General features: G+C 61.7%; 1 protein-coding gene across 3 annotated transcripts in view; it reads left to right on the top strand.

Annotated features, from left to right (window-relative positions):
* Positions 1–20068, top strand: part of ARNT2 (aryl hydrocarbon receptor nuclear translocator 2) — a 79655-nt gene that overhangs the window by 10901 nt on the left and 48686 nt on the right. The window contains exons 1-5 of one of the 3 annotated variants that reach the window (XM_036355492.1): positions 2206–2318; positions 8141–8255; positions 12230–12277; positions 14658–14871; positions 18151–18364. In XM_036355492.1, the coding sequence (XP_036211385.1) occupies positions 8143–8255; positions 12230–12277; positions 14658–14871; positions 18151–18364 (589 nt within the window). In that variant the 5' untranslated portion in view covers positions 2206–2318; positions 8141–8142. Of the gene's footprint in view, positions 1–2205; positions 2319–8140; positions 8256–12229; positions 12278–14657; positions 14872–18150; positions 18365–20068 lie in introns of those variants that run through there. The other 2 variants (XM_036355491.1, XM_036355490.1) reach the window with 2 other exon arrangements.

The raw sequence follows: 20068 nt of genomic DNA, 5'->3' as shown, positions 1-20068 counted from the left end.
GCACGAATTTTTGTGCATTGGGCCTCTCGTATATAAATGAAAAGGTATATATATATATATATATATATATATACTAGAGGCCCGGTGCACGAAAATTTGTGCACTCGGGGGGGAAGGGGGGTCCCTCAGCCCAGCCTGCACCCTCTTTGATCTGGGACCCCTTTGGGGATGTCTGACTGCTGGTTTAGGCCTGATCCTTAACCGGCAGTCGGACATCCCTCTCACAGTCTGGGACCGCTGGCTTCTAACCACTCACCTGCCTGCCTGCCTGATCGCCCCTAATCACTCTACCGGCCTGGTTGCCCCCAACTGCCCCCCCCCCCCCCCTCGCCAGCCTGCTCTCCACCAACTGCCCATCTCCGCTGGCCTGATCGCCCCCAACTGCCCCCTCCCACCGGCCTGATCGCCCCCAACTGTCCCCCCTGCTGGCCTGATCGCCCCCAACTGCCCCCCCTGCTGGCCTGATCGCCCCCAACTGTCCCCCCCTGCTGGCTTGCTTGCCCCCAGCTGCCCCCCCCCCCTGGCCTGATCACCCCTAACTGCCTCCCCCCTTGCCAGCCTGATTGCCCCCAACTGCCTCTGCCTCAGCCCCGCCACCATGGCTTTGCCCGGAAGGACGTCAGGAAGGTCTCCCGGTCTAATTAGCATATTCCCTTTTATTAGTATAGATAAACATCTTTTTATTGATGTCCTGGACCCACCGCCCATGGGGGATGTGCCTGCGCCCTGGGGGCTCCGTGCCCCCCCTTCCTTCTAGAAGGGGCGGATCCCCCCTCCCCACCCCCGTCCCCCCACCCCCACCCCCATGCCCACCAGGAGGAATCCAGTCTGATCTGTCCTCGGAAATGCCTCTCTGATGGTCTGGATATCTCCAGTGGACGTGGTGGCTGCCCCCCAATCCAGGTCCCCGTCCCCCCCCCGCCCCCCGTTTTCCTGGGCTCTCTGCTGCAGATACACTGATCAGTATGCGCGGCCGCGGTGAAGGTAAACGGAGCCGAGATGGCATCTTCTGAGCAGAATACCAATGGGGCTGGTTTCCGCCCAGCGGCGCCCCCCAACCCCCCATATTCTTCCTGCGCGGATAACGGGGTAACGGGGCCCCCGCAGAAGGTGCGGGTCTCGGAGAAGGAAGGCGGCGGGTGAGCCTCTGAGAAGGTAGGGCCTGGCGTGGGCCCCTGGGAGAGGACTCGCCGCAGGGAGTGTCCGTGGGGGTGAGCCTGCCCCCCCTCCCCGCCCCCAACCCCGGCAGCCTGCCTGGTTCTCCCCTGTTCCTGCGAATCGTCCTGAAGATACTCTAGGACCTGGTGGTCGGCAGACTCGTTCGTCATCGGACCCAAATATCAGCAGCCCGACGATGGAAATTTCCCTGGAGAGCCGAATGTTTTAAACTTAGACACTGTGGGCAGGTCCACTGTGATTCATTCGTGAGGGTCCTCCTAAGGCTTAGGCAGAGCCACGCTCCAGGGGCCCGAGAGCCGCCTGTGGCTCGCGAGCCGCCGTTTGCCGACCACGGGGCCAGGTTATTGCATTGGGAAAGTGTGTATGTCAGTCGTTGCTTTATGTTTCCCCAAAGAGAAAATGAAGGAATGTCTCTCTTATTTATTTTTTAAAGCTTTTAAATATGTATCTACTAGAGGCCTGTTGCAAAAAATTCGTGCAAGAGTAGGCCTCCTCTTCGTCCGGAAGGTCGTCCGGAAGGACGTCCGGTCTAATCAGCATATTACACTTGTATTATTATAGATATATGTTTCATTTCAGAGAGGAAAGGAGAGAGAGAGGTTAGGATCATCCATGATGGGAGATGGGAGAGAATCACGGACCGGCTGCCTCCTGCACGCCCCACACTGGGGATCGAGCCCGCCACCCGGGCCTGTGCCCTGAGCAGGAATCAACCCGTGACCTCCTGGTTCCTAGGTCGATGCTCACCACTGAGCCACACCGGCCGGGCGTCGCTCCATTTCGTACCTGGAGCAGAGACAGCGACGAGGCCAGCCCTCGGAATAAAGGGAATAAATGCAGGGAGGCCCGTCCAGCCGCCCGGCCTCCACCCCCCTGCCGCCTTGGGGCCAGCCCCGCGCAGGGCGGATCTTGGAGGCACCCGTCCAGCCGTGTTTTTCCTCCTCCTCCTCCTTCTCCTCCGGCATTTCTCGGCCCTGAGCAGTTTCCGCGTGGGAGGGTCAGGTGACCAGGCTCGTTGGCATCCTGTGCCGGTGACACAGGCGTCTCTGCGGGGCTGACGTCACCCCTTACCCTCCCGGAGGCCCTGCCCTCTCCCCGGGGACCTCCATTCATTCCGTGCAGCAGCCGTGCAGGTGCAGGTACGAGGCGAATGGGCAGCCGGGTGGCCCTGGCCCGGGTGGGGGAGGGCGTGGCCGGGGACTGGCTGCTTTGGGTCAGTGAGGGTTGAGCTGAATCTAAAAGACTGCTGGGGCCCGGCCGGTGTGGCTCAGGGGTTGAGCGGCGACCTAGGAGCCGGGAGGTCACGGGTTCGATTCCCGGTCAGGGCACAGGCCCGGGTGGCGGGCTCCATCCCCCGTGGGGGGCGTGCAGGAGGCGGCTGATCCGTGATTCTCTCTCATCGTGGATGTTTTTTTTTTCTCTCTCTCCCTTCCTCTCTGGAATCAATAAGGTTAAAAAAATATGTAACATTTTTAATTTTATGATTCTTTTCTTTTTAAAATTCATTTTATTGTATTTTTATTTTTTTGCAATTATACAAAATAAATCGGTCTCTATGGGGTCCCCACTTCCGGCCCTTGGGCATCAGGGCTCGTCTCTCCTGCGCGTTTTTTGTTGATTTTTCAGGAAGCTTTTCTGTATTTTAGTTGTAATACCGGTTTGTTCCTGGGAGCATGTCTGTTCGTGCAGCACCCACTTGTTCTGCCGTCATTTTTAATCCTTTCAAAAATATATACATAGATATATACACATTTCTTTTTAAAACATTTTTACTGCCCTCACCGGTTTGGCTCAGTGGAGACTGGAGGGTCCCGGGTTCGATTCCTGTCAAGGGCATGTGCCTTGGTTGCGGGCACGTCCCCAGTGGGGGGTGTGCAGGAGGCAGCTGATTGATGTTTCTGACTCTCTATCCCTCTCCCTTCCTCTCTGTAAAAAATCAATAAAATATATTTAAAAAAATCTTTTTACTGATTTCAGAGAGGAAGGGAGAGGGAGAGATTGGAACATCAGTGGTGAGAGAGAATCATTGATTGGCCGCCTCCTGTACGCCCCCCACTGGGGATGGAGCCCATATCTGGGCATGTGTCCTTGACTGGGAATCGAACCCGGGACCCTTCAGTCCGCAGGCCGATGCTCTATCCACTGAACCAAACCAGCTAGGGCCAAATTTTATATATACATATACATATACGTATACATATACATATACATATACATATACATATACATATACATATACATATACATATACATATACATATTATATACATCATACACACACACACACACACACACACACACACACACACACTAGAACAGGGGTGGGCAACCTTTGTGCGAGTGCGTGCCAAAACCTGCAAAATCTCTGACTCGGAATTCTCCTGTGTGCCAACCCTAATTTTTTGAGAACATGTCACGCCTGCTTGCTGTCTCTTAAGGTGTACGTATGTGAAGAACCCTGAAGAAATCATACGATTCATTCCAGCGACAAAACACAGTCTATGATGATGACAAATGCATTTATTTTTTAACGTCTACATGTTCTGTAAAATTATTTATTTATCTAAGATGCACCTGCACCGAGTTTATCTGAAAAATAAAGAAGTCGATATTAAGAAGAAAATTGTAGCCGAGACCGGTTTGGCTCAGTGGATAGAGCGTCGGCCTGCGGACTGAAGGGTCCCGGGTTCGATTCCGGTCGGGGGCATGTACCTGGGTTGTGGGCACATCCCCAATGGGAGGTGTGCAGGAGGCAGCTGATCGATGTTTCTCTCTCATCGATGTTTCTAACTCTCTCTATCTCTCTCCCTTCCTCTCTGTAAAAAATCAATAAAATATTAAAAAAAAAAAAAAAAAAAAAAGAAGAAAATTGTAAATGGGAGATAAGAGAGGGTTTCGCGTGCCAGCAGAAGTTACCGGCGTGCCATGTTTGGCACGCGTGCCAGGGGTTGCCCACCCCTGCACTAGAGGCTCAGTGCATGAAGTCATGCGCGATTAGGGTCCCTGGGCCTAGCCTGTGATCAGGGCCATTTTCCGCCCGCCCGCCAGTCCCTGGCCGCCGCCGCCGCCAGCCAGCTGGTTCCCCTCGCCGGCCCCCCGCCTCATAGCGACTGGTCAAGCGGTCATTCCGGTTGTTACGCTTATGGTCCGGCCTTTTATTATATAGGACTAGAGGCCCGGTGCACGAATTCGTGCACGGGTGGGGTCCCTCGGGGCGGCCTGCAGGGATCGGGCTGAAACCCGCAGCCCAACGCCGCCTGCAGCTCCCACCTGCCCCTCCCGCTCATCCCGGCCCCACTGTGCCTGCCGCGGGCTCGCGCCCAATCAGTCCCGAACGGGAGAGGCTCGCGCTGTCACAGCAGCGCTTGCCAGCCCCTTGTGTCTGGCGTCCTACCAAGGGGAGTAGCCTGCGGGATCCGGCTGAAACCGGCTCCCCGACATCCCCCGAGGGGCCCCAGATTGCGAGAGGGCGCAGACCAGGCTGAGGGACCCCACCAGTGTACGATCAGACCGGGGAGGGACTGTGGGAGGGCTCCAGGGCGAGTCTGGCCATCTCGCTCAGTCCCGATCAGCCAGACCCCAGCAGCAAGCTCACCTACTGGTTGGAGCGTCTGCCCCCTGGTGGTCAGTGCACGTCATAGCGACTAGTCAACCAGTTGACTGTCTGCCCCCTGGTGGTCAGTGCACGTCATAGCGACTAGTCAACCATTCAACTGTCTGCCCCCTGGTGGTCAGTGCACATCATAGCGACTAGTCGACCAGCTGACTGTCTGCCCCCTGGTGGTCAGTGCACATCATAGCGACTAGTCAACCATTCAACTGTCTGCCCCCTGGTGGTCAGTGCACATCATAGCGACTAGTCAACCAGTTGACTGTCTGCCCCCTGGTGGTCAGTGCACATTATAGCGACTAGTCGACCAGCTGACTGTCTGCCCCTGGTGGTCAGTGCACATCATAGCGACTAGTCAACCATTCAACTGTCTGCCCCCTGGTGGTCAGTGCACATCATAGCGACTAGTCGACCAGTTGACTGTCTGCCCCCAGGTGGTCAGTGCACATCATAGCGACTAGTCGACCAGCTGACTGTCTGCCCCCTGGTGGTCAGTGCACATCATAGCGACTAGTCGACCAGCTGACTGTCTGCCCCCTGGTGGTCAGTGCACATCATAGCGACTAGTCAACCATTCAACTGTCTGCCCCCTGGTGGTCAGTGCACATCATAGCGACTAGTCGACCAGATGACTGTCTGCCCCCAGGTGGTCAGTGCACATCATAGCGACTAGTCAACCATTCAACTGTCTGCCCCCTGGTGGTCAGTGCACATCATAGCAACTAGTCAACCATTCAACTGTCTGCCCCCTGGTGGTCAGTGCACATCATAGCGACTAGTCGACCAGTTGACTGTCTGCCCCCTGGTGGTCAGTGCACATCATAGCGACTAGTCGACCAGTTGACTGACTGCCCCCTGGTGGTCAGTGCACATCATAGCGACTAGTCAGCCATTCAACTGTCTGCCCCCTGGTGGTCAGTGCACATTATAGCGACTAGTCGACCAGTTGACTGTCTGCCCCCAGGTGGTCAGTGCACGTTATAGCGACTGGTCGACTCTCTGCCCCCTGGTGGTCAGTGCACGTTATAGCAACTGGTCGACTGTCTGCCCTCTGGTGGTCAGTGCACGTCATAGCAAGCGCTTGAGCAGCCTTAGCATATCATTAGCATATTACGCTTTGATTGGTTGGTTGGTTGTTCTGCCATTCGGTCTATTTGCATATTACCCTTTTATTATATAGGATTTTGAAAACACTGTGAGGAAGTTAATTTGGTGAAGAGAGGGAAGGGAGCTTTGTTGCCCCAGGACATAGCACGTGCAAAGGCCCTGGGGCGGGAGGGACTGGTGTGTCCCAGGCGGTGTAGCCTGACCACACGAGAAATGGGGGATCATGGCAGGGACCCCCCTGCCCCCGTTGGTGCTGAGAGAGAAGAGTAGCCGCAGAGGAGACCAGCAAGGGCTGGAGGGTCAGGTCAGTCTGGCTTCCGTGGGGAGAATGCGTGGGAGGGAAAGAGTGGACGTTAGGCCACGGAGGCCCTGAGCGCAGCCGGCAGCGGAAGCCGGAGGAAGGGTGACCTTTCGGAGGCGACAGCAGGCCTGAGGGGGGAGGGCGGGCCTGGGCGCGGGAATCGGCGAGGAGACGGGGCTGGTGCCCAGGGCCTGAGGGAGGGCCGCGGCACCGAGAAAGGATGGAGCTGAGGAGGCCGGGAGGGGCCTCGGTCCGGTGCGGAGGGAGCTGACCCGGGGCTGTGAGGCGGGCAGGGGCGGGGGTGGGGGGGAGAAACCGGGAGAGGACGCTGGAGATGGGGCTGGGGGGCTGGCACGGGGGAGCCACACCCGTAGAGCGGGGGGCAGGGAAGGGAGTGTTTGCCTTCACAGGAAGTGACCCCTGTGACGATGTCAGCTCCCTGCTGGGGGGACAGGACAGAGGCCTGAGGGCAGAGGGCTGCAGGGAGAACGGGCCGTGGGGAGACCTCCCCGTGAGACCGAGGGGGCCCTGGGACCTTGTCCCTCCCCCATGATCTTGCCCCTTCCTGTGACCTTGCTCCCCTGTGACCTTATCTCCCTGTGACCTTGCTCCCCTGTGACCTTATCTCCCTGTGACCTTGCTCCCCTGTGACCTTATCTCCCTGTGACCTTGCTCCCCTGTGACCTTATCTCCTGTGACCTTGCTCCCCTGTGACCTTATCTCCCTGTGACCTTGCTCCCCTGTGACTGGACCTTGCTCCCTGTGACCTTATCTCCCTGTGACCTTGCTCCCCTGTGACCTTATCTCCCTGTGACCTTGCTCCCCTGTGACCTTATCTCCCTGTGACCTTGCTCCCCTGTGACCTTATCTCCCTGTGACCTTGCTCCCCTGTGACCTTATCTCCCTGTGACCTTGCTCCCCTGTGACCTTATCTCCCTGTGACCTTGCTCCCCTGTGACCTTATCTCCCTGTGACCTTGCTCCGCCCGGCAGGTGCTCTCTGGTTCCCCTGGGAATTCGGTTCCTGTCTGGGGTGGGTAGGGTGTTGACATGGGGCCATCTGGTCAGCAGAATGCGTTCATGTCCGTCTCCTTTCACGTGTGGTCAGCCCTCAGCTGCTGGGGGCAGGGGCAGGGGGAGGGGCCAGGGGCAGGGGGAGGGGGCAGGGGGCAGGGGAGGGGGCAGGGGGCAGGGGGCAGGGGAGGGGGCAGGGGCAGGGGAGGGGGCAGGGGCAGGGGAGGGGGCAGGGGGAGGGTCGTGGGCTTCCCTCGCTGGGAGAACAGGCTACGGCCAGTTCTAATTTCCAGGCAGGGCCCTTGGGAAGGGTGTCTCTTCCAGCCTGAGCTCTCCTGAATGCAGAGGCAGGCGTGAGGTAGTGGCTTTAATATACGTCCATGTGCCCGGCCGGCGTGGCTCAGTGGCTGAGCGTGGACCTAGGAACCAGGAGGTCAGGGTTCGATTCCCGCTCAGGGCACAGGCCCGGGTTGCTGGCTCGGTCCCCAGTGCAGGGTGTGCAGGAGGCGGCCGATGGATGATTCTCTCTCATCATTGATGTTTCTGTCTCTCTCCCTTTCCCTGCCTCTCTGAAATCAATAAAAAAATATATTTAAAAAAAGAAACATCCACGATGAGAGAGAATCACGGACCGGCTGCCTCCTGCACGCCCCGCACTGGGGATGGAGCCCACAACCCGGGCCTGTGCCCTGACCGGGAATCGAACCCTGACCTCCTGGTTTCTAGGTCGATGCTCAACCGCGGATGAACCACTTGGGGGGGTGCCCTTTTCCAGAGGGCAGAAATGGAGTCCCCTAAGTGACACATCAGGGCAGCCCCCCCACCCGGGTCCTGGGGCTCTCGTCCCCGGGGGGTGCTCCCGGGCCCTCGGGCCACCCCCTTGCTTTCCCGGGACTGACAGAACCTTCTCTCCTCTTTGCCGAATTCCAGAAATGGCCTCAGACCTGCCGGGATCGGTGCCGCTGCCCGTGGCGCCCATGGCGGCCGCTGGACAGGTGCGGATGGCCGGGGCCGTGCCCGCCCGCGGAGGGAAGCGGCGTTCCGGGTAAGCAGCCTCGCCCGGCGGGTCGGCACCGGGCTCCCTGCGTGTCGCGCTGCTCGCTGGGCCCGTGAGGGACACACTGCGTCCGGGGCCCCGGAGACGGAACGCCCGGCGGTTGGCCTCCTGCGTCGCTGTTGCAAGGTCCTGACGCCGCGGGAGATGGGCCTCCCGTGGTTTGGGCTGCAGCTCGCAGCTGGAACGGCTGTTTGCTGGTCTGGGGGGGTAGAGTGAGCTCTGTGATCTCCCCCGGGGGGGGGGGCTCCCCATCCAGCTCCCCCGCCCCCCCAGCTCCAGCTGCTTGGGCTGCAAGAGTCTTTGCTCAGCCCGGCCGGCGTGGCTCAGTGATTGAGCATCCTCCTAGGAACCAGGAGGTCCCGGGTTCGATTGCCGGTCAGGGCACATGCCCGGGTGGCGGGCTCCATCCCCAGTGTGGGGCGTGCAGGAGGCACCCTGTCCGTGATTCTCTCTCATCATGGATGTCTCTCTCTCTCCACCCCCCTCCCGTCCTCTCTCTGAAATCAATATATATCTATATCTTTTAAAAAGTGGGAGGTACTGTGTCCTCAGGACTTGCGATTTTTTCTGTGCTGCCGATGAGCGGTGAGGTGTGTGGGGTCCCGGGGGGGAGGGGGTGGTCAGCCTGTGGACGTGAACAGCCTGTGTCCTGCTGTCTGTCCTGGGCTTGTCCCATGTCATGCTGTTCCGGTGACCAAATCTGATGGCTGCCCACATGTGTGATCATACGTGCAGGTGGGAGGCACAGTCTTGTGGTCCCTGGTTTATTTATTTACTAGAGGCCCAGTACACAAAATTCGTGCACCGGGGCTGGGGGGGGGTGTCCCTCAGCCCGGCCTGCACCCTGTCAAATCCAGGAGTCGGACATCCTGCAGGATCGGGCCCAAACTGGCAGTCAGACATCCCTCTCACAATCTGGGACTGCTGGCTCCTAACCGCTCACCTGTTCACCCCTAACCGCTCTCCCCTGCTGGCCTGATCGCCCCTAACCGCCCTCCCCTGCCGGCCTGATCGCCCCTAACCGCCCTCCCCTGCCGGCCTGATCGCCCCTAACCGCCCTCCCCTGCCGGCCTGATCGCCCCTAACCGCTCTCCCCTGCCGGCCTGATCGCCCCTAACCGCCCTCCCCTGCCGGCCTGATCGCCCCTAACCGCCCTGCCCTGCCGGCCTGATCGCCCCTAACCGCCCTGCCCTGCCGGCCTGTTCGCCCCTAACCGCCCTCCCCTGCCGGCCTGATCGCCCCTAACCGCCCTCCCCTGCCGGCCTGATCGCCCCTAACCGCCCTGCCCTGCCGGCCTGATCGCCCCTAACCGCCCTGCCCTGCCGGCCTGATCGCCCCTAACCGCCCTCCCCTGCCTGCCTGATCGCCCCTAACCGCCCTCCCCTGCCGGCCTGATCGCCCCTAACCGCCCTCCCCTGCCTGCCTGATCGCCCCTAACCGCCCTCCCCTGCCTGCCTGATCGCCCCTAACCGCCCTCCCCTGCCGGCCTGACCGCCCCTAACCGCTCTCCCCTGCCGGCCTGATCACCCCTAACCGCCCTCCCCTGCCTGCCTGATCGCCCCTAACCGCCCTCCCCTGCCTGCCTGATCGCCCCTAACCGCCCTCCCCTGCCTGCCTGACCGCCCCTAACCGCCCTCCCCTGCCGGCCTGATCGCCCCTAACCGCCCTCCCCTGCCGGCCTGACCGCCCCTAACCGCCCTCCCCTGCCTGCCTGATCGCCCCTAACCGCTCTCCCCTGCCGGCCTGACCGCCCCTAACCGCTCTCCCCTGCCGGCCTGATCACCCCTAACTGCCTCTGCCTCGGCCTCTGCTAACGTGGCTTGGTCTGGAAGGACATCTGGAAGACGTTTGGTCTAATTAGCATATTACCCTTTTATTAGTATAGATGTTAAACCCTCCCCCGAGGATATTTTTTCATTGATTCTTAGGGAGAGGGAGAGACAGAAACATCGATGTGAGAGAGACACATGGATGGGTTGCCTCCTGCACGCGCCCCGACCAGGGCCCTGGCCGGGGAGGAGCCTGCAGCTGAGGTCCGTGCCCTTGACTGGAATCGAACCCGGGACCCTTTGGTCCGCAGGCCGACACTCTATCCACTGAGCCATACCATCTGGGGAGAGCTCAGAGGCATTTTATTTATTTTTATTTAAATATATTTTTATTGATGTCAGAGAGGAAGGAAGAGGGAGAGAGAGATAGAAACATCCATGATGAGAGAGGATCATGGATCGGCTGCCTCCTGCACGCCCCCTACAGGGGATGGAGCCCGCAACCCGGGCATGTGCCCTGACCGGAATCGAACCCGGGACCCTTAGGTCCACAGGCCGACGCTCTATCCACGGAGCCACACCAGCCGGGGCGAGCTCAAAGGCATTTTAAAGATAACCGTGCCTCCCACACCCGCTTGAGGTTTGGCCTCAGTGCTTGGCGCCCCCCCCCCCCACCATCCTTTTAGGAGTTTTGAGAATTCAGTCTTTTTTTCCCTGGACCCTGAAATGTTTGTGGCCGTTCCCGGCAGGGACGCCAGGTGGCGGTGTGGCTCCGCGGCTGGCTGGCCCTGCTGGCCCTGCCTCCCTGGGGACGTCCTGCGTCCGGCCTGCTCTCCCATCGCCGGGCTCTCGGCCGCTCCCCGCTGGTGCCGGATGCCCAGCTGCGTGGTCGGGGGCACGTCTGTCCCTCCCGGGCAGCTCTGCGGTGTCTGTGGTCTTCTTTCGTTTAAAAAATAAAAATACTTTTATTGATGTCAGAGAGGAAGGGAGAGGGAGAGAGAGAGAAACATCCACGATGAGAGAGAGTCACGGACCGTCTGCCTCCTGCACGCCCCACCCTGGGGATCGAGCCCGCAACCCGGGCCTGTGCCCTGACCGGGAATCGAACCCGGGACCTCCTGGTTCCTGGATCGACGCTCAGCCACGGAGCCACGCCGGCCGGGCCCCTTGGGTGTGTGTCCTGTGAGTGCGCACAGAGTTCAGTAAAAAGGGAAATCTCGCTGCAGAATTAGTGATGCGGGGGGCAGCGCCCCCACGATGGGGGGGGACGGGAGCGTGGACCCTCTGGCACCGCCCGAAGCGTCCGCGCAGCCCGCGTGGGATTCTGGTAGGGACTCCTTCACGGTTGCACACGGCCCCGGCCCTGGAATGAACGCTGCTCACCGGGTGACCTTGAATTTGACCTTTTCTTGTCTGGAACCCGTGTGATGGTCGGAGAGAGACCGTTTCCTGCTCTGGGGCGGGTGGGGACGGTTGGACAGCGTGTGTCTGAGGCCACGTAGCCCCCTCTGTGCCCGCTGCTCCTGTCGCCATTAAAAGTGCCACCTGTTAGGGAGCTCACCTGTGACCTTGTTCACCTGTGACCTTGCGCACCTGTGACCTTGTTCACCTGTGACCTTGCACACCTGTGACATTTCTCACCCGTGACCTTGCGCACCTGTGACATTTCTCACCCGTGACCTTGCACACCTTGACATTCTCACCCGTGACCTTGCACACCTGTGACATTTCTCACCCGTGACCTTGCGCACCTGTGACATTCTCACCCGTGACCTTGCGCACCTGTGACATTTCTCACCCGTGACCTTGCGCACCTGTGACATTTCTCACCCGTGACCTTGCGCACCTGTGACATTTCTCACCCGTGACCTTGCGCACCTGTGACATTTCTCACCCGTGACCTTGCGCACCTGTGACATTTCTCACCCGTGACCTTGCGCACCTGTGACATTTCTCACCCGTGACCTTGCGCACCTGTGACATTTCTCACCCGTGACCTTGCGCACCGGTCACCTTGCTTACCCGTAGCCTTGCTCACCTGTGACCTCGCTCACCTGTGACCTTGTGCACCTGTGACCTTGCTCACTTGTCACCTTGCACACCTGTGACCTCTAATCTGTGACCTTGCGCACCTGTGACCTTGTGACCTTGCACACCCGTGACCTGGCTCACCTGTGACCTTTGTCTTTTCAGGATGGACTTTGATGATGAAGACGGCGAAGGCCCCAGCAAATTCTCCAGGTGAGTTCACGGAACTTGGAGAAGCCGGCGGCCGGCCAGCCCCTCCTGGGGACGCACACGGATTGAAGCGTCCTTTTAAAAAATACTTATTTTTGTTGCTGTCAGAGGGGAAGGGAGCGAGAGGCGGAGAGAAACGTCACGATGGGAGAGGATCGTGGCCCGCTGCCTCCCGCACGCCCCCCGCGATTTAAATGTCCTTCGACCCCGACGGGGCCACTGCCCGCGGTGGGACCCCACGCCCGCCCCTCGTTCGGGGCCGGTGACAGGACACGGGCAGCGGCCGCGCCACGTCCCCCCCCCCCCCCCCGCCCCGGACACCCCACGGCTCAGTGACACGCGGCTCGCTCTGGTGGCTTTTTCAAAACGGTGACTGTCCACGTTAAGTGGGTTTCTCTTCTTTTTGTTAATCCTCATATTAGATGATAATAATAATCCTGGTTATTAGAGAGAGTGGAAGGGGGAGAGAGAGAGACATCGATGAGAGAGACGCTGTTCGTTTGCCTCCTGCATTTGCCCTGGTTGGCGGGGGGACCACACCCCAAACCCAGGCATGGGCCCTGGCCGGGAATTGAACCCATGACCCCCGGGGGCCCGGGATGACGGACGCTCCAACCCACGGAGCCCCCCGGCCGGGCCTGACCGTGCCTTTTGGGTGACGCCTCCCCCGGCCCCCCGAGATGACCAGACAGTGGCTCTCAGGGCCCCTGGGTCCAGCGCCCCCGCGGAGAGAACGTTCCGGAGCGGGCGTGTTCCCTCCTCGCAGGACGCGCCGGCTGCGGGGGCCCAGGGACAGGAGGAGGAGGGGACGCGGGGGGCGATGTTTGGCCTGCGGGGTTGGTGTCGGGGACGAGGTAGCCCCGCGGGGTGACCCGGAGCTGCTGTGTGAGGTCCGCACAGGGCGGGCAGGACGCCCGGACTCCCAGCCCCTCCCCCCCAAGCCTGTCAGAGTCTGTGCCACAGCGTGGCTTCTGCTTACCCCCCACAGGGAGAGAGAGAGAGAGAGAGAGAGAGCGCCGGCCGGTGTGGCTCAGTGGATAGAGCACCGGCCTGCGGACTGAAAGGTCCCGGGTTCGATTCCCGGTCAGGGCACAGGCCCGGGTGGTGGGCTCGATCCCCAGTGTGGGGCGTGCAGGAGGCAGCCGATCCGTGATTCCCTCTCATCGCGGATGTTTCTGTCTCTCTCTTCCTCTCCCTTCCTCTCTGAGATCAATAAAAAAATATTTTAAAAAAATGAGAGAGAGAAAGACGGACGGGCTTCCCAAGGTTGAGTTTGCAGGAGCCGGGGCCACCTTGCTCTGGCCTGTGGGGTAGTTGATGGAGCTGCTCAGAGTTGGGGACACGCCTGAGGCCGCCCCACATTGGGTGGCTTTGCCGTGGCCGTGGCTGCTGCCTGGGTGAGGGGCGTGGAGTCAGCTTCCGGCTGCCTCCTGCCAGGAGAAGGGAATTCTTTTTTTAAAAATTGATCTCAGAGAGGAAGGGAGAGGGAGAGAGAGAGACACATCCATGACGAGAGAGAATCATGGATCGGCTGCCTCCTGCACGCCCCCCACTGGGGATGGAGCCTGCAACCCGGGCCTGTGCCCTGACCGGGAATCGAACCCGGGACCTCCTGGTTCAGAGGTCGAGGCTCAAACCGCTGAGCCACGCCAGCTGCAGGGACAGTGTCTGAATTCTTGATGCTGCTGCAAAGTCGCTAGGTTCATGGGAACGTGAAAGGATTTCAGGGTATTTAGATGAACCTGTGCCCCCTAACGCCCTCAGAGACCCCCACAAAGCTCTCACGGGTGTCGGGGAGCCTGTGCCCCCCCCGAGACCCCCAGAAAGCTCTCTCGGGTGTCGGGAAGCCTGTGCCCCCCCCCCGAGACCCCCAGAAAGCTCTCTCGGGTGTCGGGAAGCCTGTGCCCCCCAGAGACCCCCACAAAGCTCTCTCGGGTGTCAGGGAGCCTGTGCCCCCCCAGAGACCCCCAGAAAGCTCTCTCGGGTGTCGGGAAGCCTGTGCCCCCCCAGAGACCCCCACAAAGCTCTCTCGGGTGTCAGGGAGCCTCTGCCCCCCCAGAGACCCCACAAAGCTCTCTCGGGTGATGGGGAGCCTGTGCCCCCCCAGAGACCGCCACAAAGCTCTCTCGGGTGTCGGGGAGCCTATGCCCCCCCAGAGACCCCCACAAAGCTCACTCGGGTGTCAGGGAGCCTGTGCCCCCCAGAGACCCCCACAAAGCTCTCTCGGGTGTCGGGGGCCGCTCGCCCAGTGTGTGTTCAGGGACGACCTCCCCTGCCCGGCCCCTTGGTGGCACCCACGGCCCCCGTGCCCCCCTGCGGCCCGGCCCCCGCCCGGTCTGACGCTTCTCTCTCCCCCGCCCCCCGCCCGCCTCCTGCTGGGAAGAGAGAACCACAGTGAGATCGAGCGGCGGCGGCGGAACAAGATGACGCAGTACATCACGGAGCTGTCGGACATGGTGCCCACCTGCAGCGCGCTGGCCCGCAAGCCCGACAAGCTGACCATCCTGCGCATGGCCGTCTCGCACATGAAGTCCATGCGGGGCACCGGCAACAAGTCCACCGACGGCGCCTACAAGCCGTCCTTCCTCACCGAGCAGGTGCCGTGCCGCGACCCGGGGGACCGGCCGGAGGAGCCGCGGCGGGGGCCTGGGGCGCAGGGCGGAGGAGCCGCGTGGGGACCCGGGGCGCAGGGCGGAGGAGCCGCGTGGGGACCCGGGGCGCAGGGCGGAGGAGCGGCGGGGGCCTGGGGCGCAGGGCGGAGGAGCCGCGTGGGGACCTGGGGCGCAGGGCGGAGGAGCCGCGTGGGGACCCGGGGCGCAGGGCGGAGGAGCCGCGTGGGGACCCGGGGCGCAGGGCGGAGGCGCCGCGTGGGGACCCGGGGCGCAGGGCGGAGGAGCCGCGTGGGGACCCGGGGCGCAGGGCGGAGGAGCTGCGGGGGCCTGGGGCGCAGGGCGGAGGAGCCGCGTGGGGACCCGGGGCGCAGGGCGGAGGAGCCGCGTGGGGACCCGGGGCGCAGGGCGGAGGAGCCGCGTGGGGACCCGGGCGCAGGGCGGAGGAGCCGCGTGGGGACCCGGGGCGCAGGGCGGAGGAGCTGCGGGGGCCCGGGGCGCAGGGCGGAGGAGCTGCGGGGACCCGGGGCGCAGGGCGGAGGAGCCGCGTGGGGACCCGGGGCGCAGGGCGGAGGAGCCGCGTGGGGACCCGGGGCGCAGGGCGGAGGAGCCGCGTGGGGACCCGGGGCGCAGGGCGGAGGAGCCGCGTGGGGACCCGGGGCGCAGGGCGGAGGAGCCGCGTGGGGACCCGGGGCGCAGGGCGGAGGAGCCGCGTGGGGACCCGGGGCGCAGGGCGGAGGAGCCGCGTGGGGACCCGGGGCGCAGGGCGGAGGAGCCGCGTGGGGACCCGGGGCGCAGGGCGGAGGAGCCGCGTGGGGACCCGGGGCGCAGGGCGGAGGAGCCCTGTCGGGGACCTGGGGCGCAGGGCGGAGGAGCCGCTGGGGCGTGGGGCGCAGGGCGGAGGAGCCGCGTCGGGGGCCTGGGGCGCAGGGCGGAGGAGCCGCGGGGACCTGGGGCGCAGGGCGGAGGAGCCGCGTGGGGACCCGGGGCGCAGGGCGGAGGAGCCGCGTGGGGACCCGGGGCGCAGGGCGGAGAGCTGCGGGGGCCCGGGGCGCAGGCCGGAGGAGCTGCGGGGACCTGGGGCGCAGGGCGGAGGAGCCGCGTGGGGACCCGTGGGCGCAGGGCGAGGAGCCGCGTGGGGACCCGGGGCGCAGGGCGGAGGAGCCGCGTGGGGACCCGGGGCGCAGGGCGGAGGAGCCGCGTGGGGACCCGGGGCGCAGGGCGGAGGAGCCGCGTGGGGACCCGGGGCGCAGGGCGGAGGAGCCGCGTGGGGACCCGGGGCGCAGGGCGGAGGAGCTGCGGGGGCCCGGGGCGCAGGGCGGAGGAGCCGCGTGGGGACCTGGGGCGCAGGGCGGAGGGAGGGTCGGACCGAGAGGACACATCCCATCCTCGCTCTTCACCGGAACATACCTCAGGGGCTGTGGGTCCGGCCTGGCTCCTCTGTTTGCGTGGCTCCTGTGGGCCTTTTCTGTAAAAATATATTTTTATTGATGTCAGAGAGGAAGGGAGAGGGAAAGAGAGAGAGAAACATCCATGATGAGAGAGAATCATGGACCGGCCGCCTCCTGCACGCCCCACACTGGGGATGGAGCCCACAACCTGGGCCTGTGCCCTGACCGGAATCGAACCGTGACCTCCTGGTTAATAGACCGATGCTCAACCCCTGAGCCACACCAGCCGGGCCAGTTCCGTTTGCTTACTGGCAACCTTCAGCATTCTCTCAGAAACTTGTGATATCCACGTAGTTTTGGAAACTGATTACTTTTTCTTAAGACGTTATTTTGTTTAAAAATTTTTTTGTAATTTATTGACTTGAGAGAGAGAGAGAGATGGATTTTTAAAAATATATATTTTATTGATTTTTCACAGAGAGGAAGGGAGAGGGATAGAGAGTTAGAAACATTGATGAGAGAGAAACATCGATCAGCTGCCTCCTGCACGCCCCCCACTGGGGATGTGCCCGCAACCAAGGTCCATGCCCTTGACCGGAATCGAACCCGGGACCCTTCCGTCTGCAGGCCGAGGCTCTATCCACTGAGCCACACTGGCCCGGGCGAGAGAGACGGATTTTGTTGTTCCCTTATTTGTACGTTCGTTGGTTGAGTCCTGGATGTGCTCTGACTGGGGATCGAAGCTGCCACCTTGATGCATTGGGACAACGCTGTCATCAGCTGAGCTACCTGGGCAGGGTTTGATGGCTTTTATAAAAAATTAAATATGTTTTTATTGATCTCAGGAAGGAAGAGGGAGAGAGAGAGAAACATCCATGATGAGAGAGAATTGCTGATCGGCCGCCTCCTGCACGCCCCCCACTGGGATTGAGCCCGCAACCCGGGCCTGTGCCTTGACCGGAATGGAACCCCGGACCCTTCAGTCCGCAGGCCGACGCTCTAGCCGCTGAGCCACACCGGCCGGGTTCAAAGGCAGTTCTGATTTCCGGGCGCAGGACCTCGGTCGTGGGCGCCCTGTTCCCGGGAGACAGGAATGGGGAGGAGGTGGTGGGTGGGGGCCTCTGAGCGTGGGGCGCTGTCCCCGGAGACCTTCCCACGGGCCGAGGCTGGGAGACCTCAATGGCGGCCTCCTCCCCCGGCGGCCGGATCGGCTCCTTTCCCAGGCACCCTGTGCCGATGTCCGCCCCCCTTCCTGCCGGGAGGATGGGCCCGAAGCTGGAAATAAAGATGCTGACCCCGGGCTGTGGGTTATGTCGGCGTCCGGGACACACAGGAGGCGGATGCCTGGAGCCGGGGAAACGGGCCCAGTAACCCTCTCCTTCCAGGCCCACTTCCGCCCCCCGTTCCCAGGCGGGGGTGTCGGAGTCTGACCCCGTCAGGGCGCAGGGACCCTTAGGGAGCCCCCCAGGCGCCCTCACCAGCAGGGCCACAGGTTCCAGTCCTTGGGGACGGACGCTGGGCAGGGCCCCAGGCTGCGGGCCCTTCGTCTGTGTTACAGAGGGTCCCAGGCAAGATGACCTTGGCCCGGCAGCCAGTGTGGCTCAGTGGTTGAACGTCGACCTAGGAACCAGGAGGTCAGGGTTCGACTCCCGGTCACGACACCTGCCCGGGTTGCCGGCTCGATCCCCAGTGTGGGCGTGCAGGAGGCGGCCGATCCATGATTCTCTTTCATCATGGATGTTCCTCTCCCTCTCCCTCTCCCTTCCTCTCTGAGATCCATACGAATCCGTGAAAGAGAAAGAAAAGAGGAAAATCAGATTGGCGGCGGGGTCGGGGGGGATCCTGCTTTTCCCTGACGCCGGCCTTCCCTTCCCAGGAGCTGAAACACCTCATCCTGGAGGCGGCCGACGGGTTCCTGTTCGTGGTGGCGGCCGAGACGGGGCGGGTGATCTACGTGTCGGACTCGGTCACGCCCGTGCTGAACCAGCCGCAGTCCGAGTGGTTCGGCAGCACCCTGTACGAGCAGGTGCACCCCGACGACGTGGAGAAGCTGCGGGAGCAGCTGTGCACCTCGGAGAACTCCATGACAGGTCAGTGGGGCTCCCCGCCTCCCCGCGGGACTGTGGGACCCTCGCCACAGCCTTCTTTCAGGAAACAGCTTCGGGAGCTGCAGGTGAGAGGCAGCTGCCGGGAGGTGGGGGCGTGTCTCTGACTTGCCTTGTGTAACGGGCTCATGGACCCTGTCGTGTTGCAGACGTTCATTTTCATTCATTTTTAATGAGAGGCCCGGTGCACGAATTCGTGCATTAGTGGGGTCCCTCGCTCTTTCCTGCGGAATCGGGGTGAAACCGGCTCTCCGACATCCCCCGAGGGGTCCCGGGTTGCGAGAAGGCGCAGGCCAGGCTGAGGGACCCCACCGGTGCACGATCGGGGCCGGGGAGGGACCGCAGGAGGGCTCCAGGGCGTGTCCGGCCCCACTCGCTCAGTCCCGATCGGCCGGACCCCAGCAGCAAGCTCACCTACTGTTCAGAGTGTCTGCCTTTTGGTGGTCAGCGCACGTCATAGCGACTGATCAACCGGTCGACTTTCTGCCCCCTGGTGGTCAGTGCACATCATAGCGACTGGTCAACCGGTCGACTTTCTGCCCCCTGGTGGTCAGTGCACATCATAGTGACTGGTCAACCGGTCGACTTTCTGCCCCCTGGTGGTCAGTGCACATCATAGTGACTGGTCAACCGGTTGACTTTCTGCCCCCTGGTGGTCAGTGCACGTCATAGCAAGCGGTTGAGCGGCCTTAGTGTATCGTTAGCATATTACGCTTTGGTTGGTTGAACGGACGACCGGACACTTGGCATGCTAGGCTTTTATTATATGGGATAGGATAGATCACTCTCCCCTCCCTCGCTTTACCTGCAATTAGAGGCGGGTGCCACAGGGAGGCGCTGTAGCTGTAGGTTAGCGGGAACTGCATGCTCTGTAATGAGGTCTGTGCCCCTGTAGGTGACTGTTTGTGATCTTGGTGCCAGGCATTGTAATACCCCAGCCTCAGGGGCCTAAGATGAAGTTCACGGTCAAAGCTCTTACACAGATGTTTTTATTGGTTTCAGAGACGAAGGGAGAGGGAGAGAGAGAGACATCAATGATGAGAGAGAGTAATGGATTGGCTGCCTCCTGCACGCCCCTTACTGGGGGTCGAGCCTACAACCCAGGCCTGTGCCCTTGACCGGCATCGAACCCTGACCTCCTGGTTCCTGGGTCAGTGCTCAACCACTGAGCCACACCAGTCAAGCCCTACGGAAGCATTTTTTTTTTAAAATATATTTTATTGATTTTTCACAGAGAGGAAGGGAGAGGGATAGAGAGTTAGAAACATCGACAGGAGAGAAACATCGATCAGCTGCCTCCTGCACATCTCCTACTGGGGATGTGCCCGCAGCCAAGGCACATGCCCTTGCCCGGAATCGAACCTGGGACCCCTCAGTCCGCAGGCCGACGCTCTATCCACTGAGCCACACCGGTTTCGGCGCCCTACGGAAGCATGTAAATGTAGTCAGTTCTGCTGGAGTAACATACGTGTTATTTAAACCCACACGCACACACGCACATACACACCTACAGTGTACAGAACTGAGACGTGAGAGCCCAGAGCTGGTGAGGAAAAGGGGCTGGTAGCCCCGGCCGGTGTGGCTCAGCGGATAGAGCGTCGGCCTGCGGACGGACGGGTCCCGGGTTCGATCCGGTCAGGGCACAGGCCCGGGTTGCGGGCTCGATCCCCAGTGGGGGGCGTGCAGGAG

The sequence above is a fragment of the Myotis myotis genome, unplaced genomic scaffold (assembly GCF_014108235.1).
Source record: "Myotis myotis isolate mMyoMyo1 unplaced genomic scaffold, mMyoMyo1.p scaffold_m19_p_22, whole genome shotgun sequence".
Lineage (NCBI taxonomy): Eukaryota > Metazoa > Chordata > Mammalia > Chiroptera > Vespertilionidae > Myotis > Myotis myotis.
Note: the sequence above shows the minus strand (reverse complement) of the source record. Positions and strands in the feature narration are given on the sequence as shown.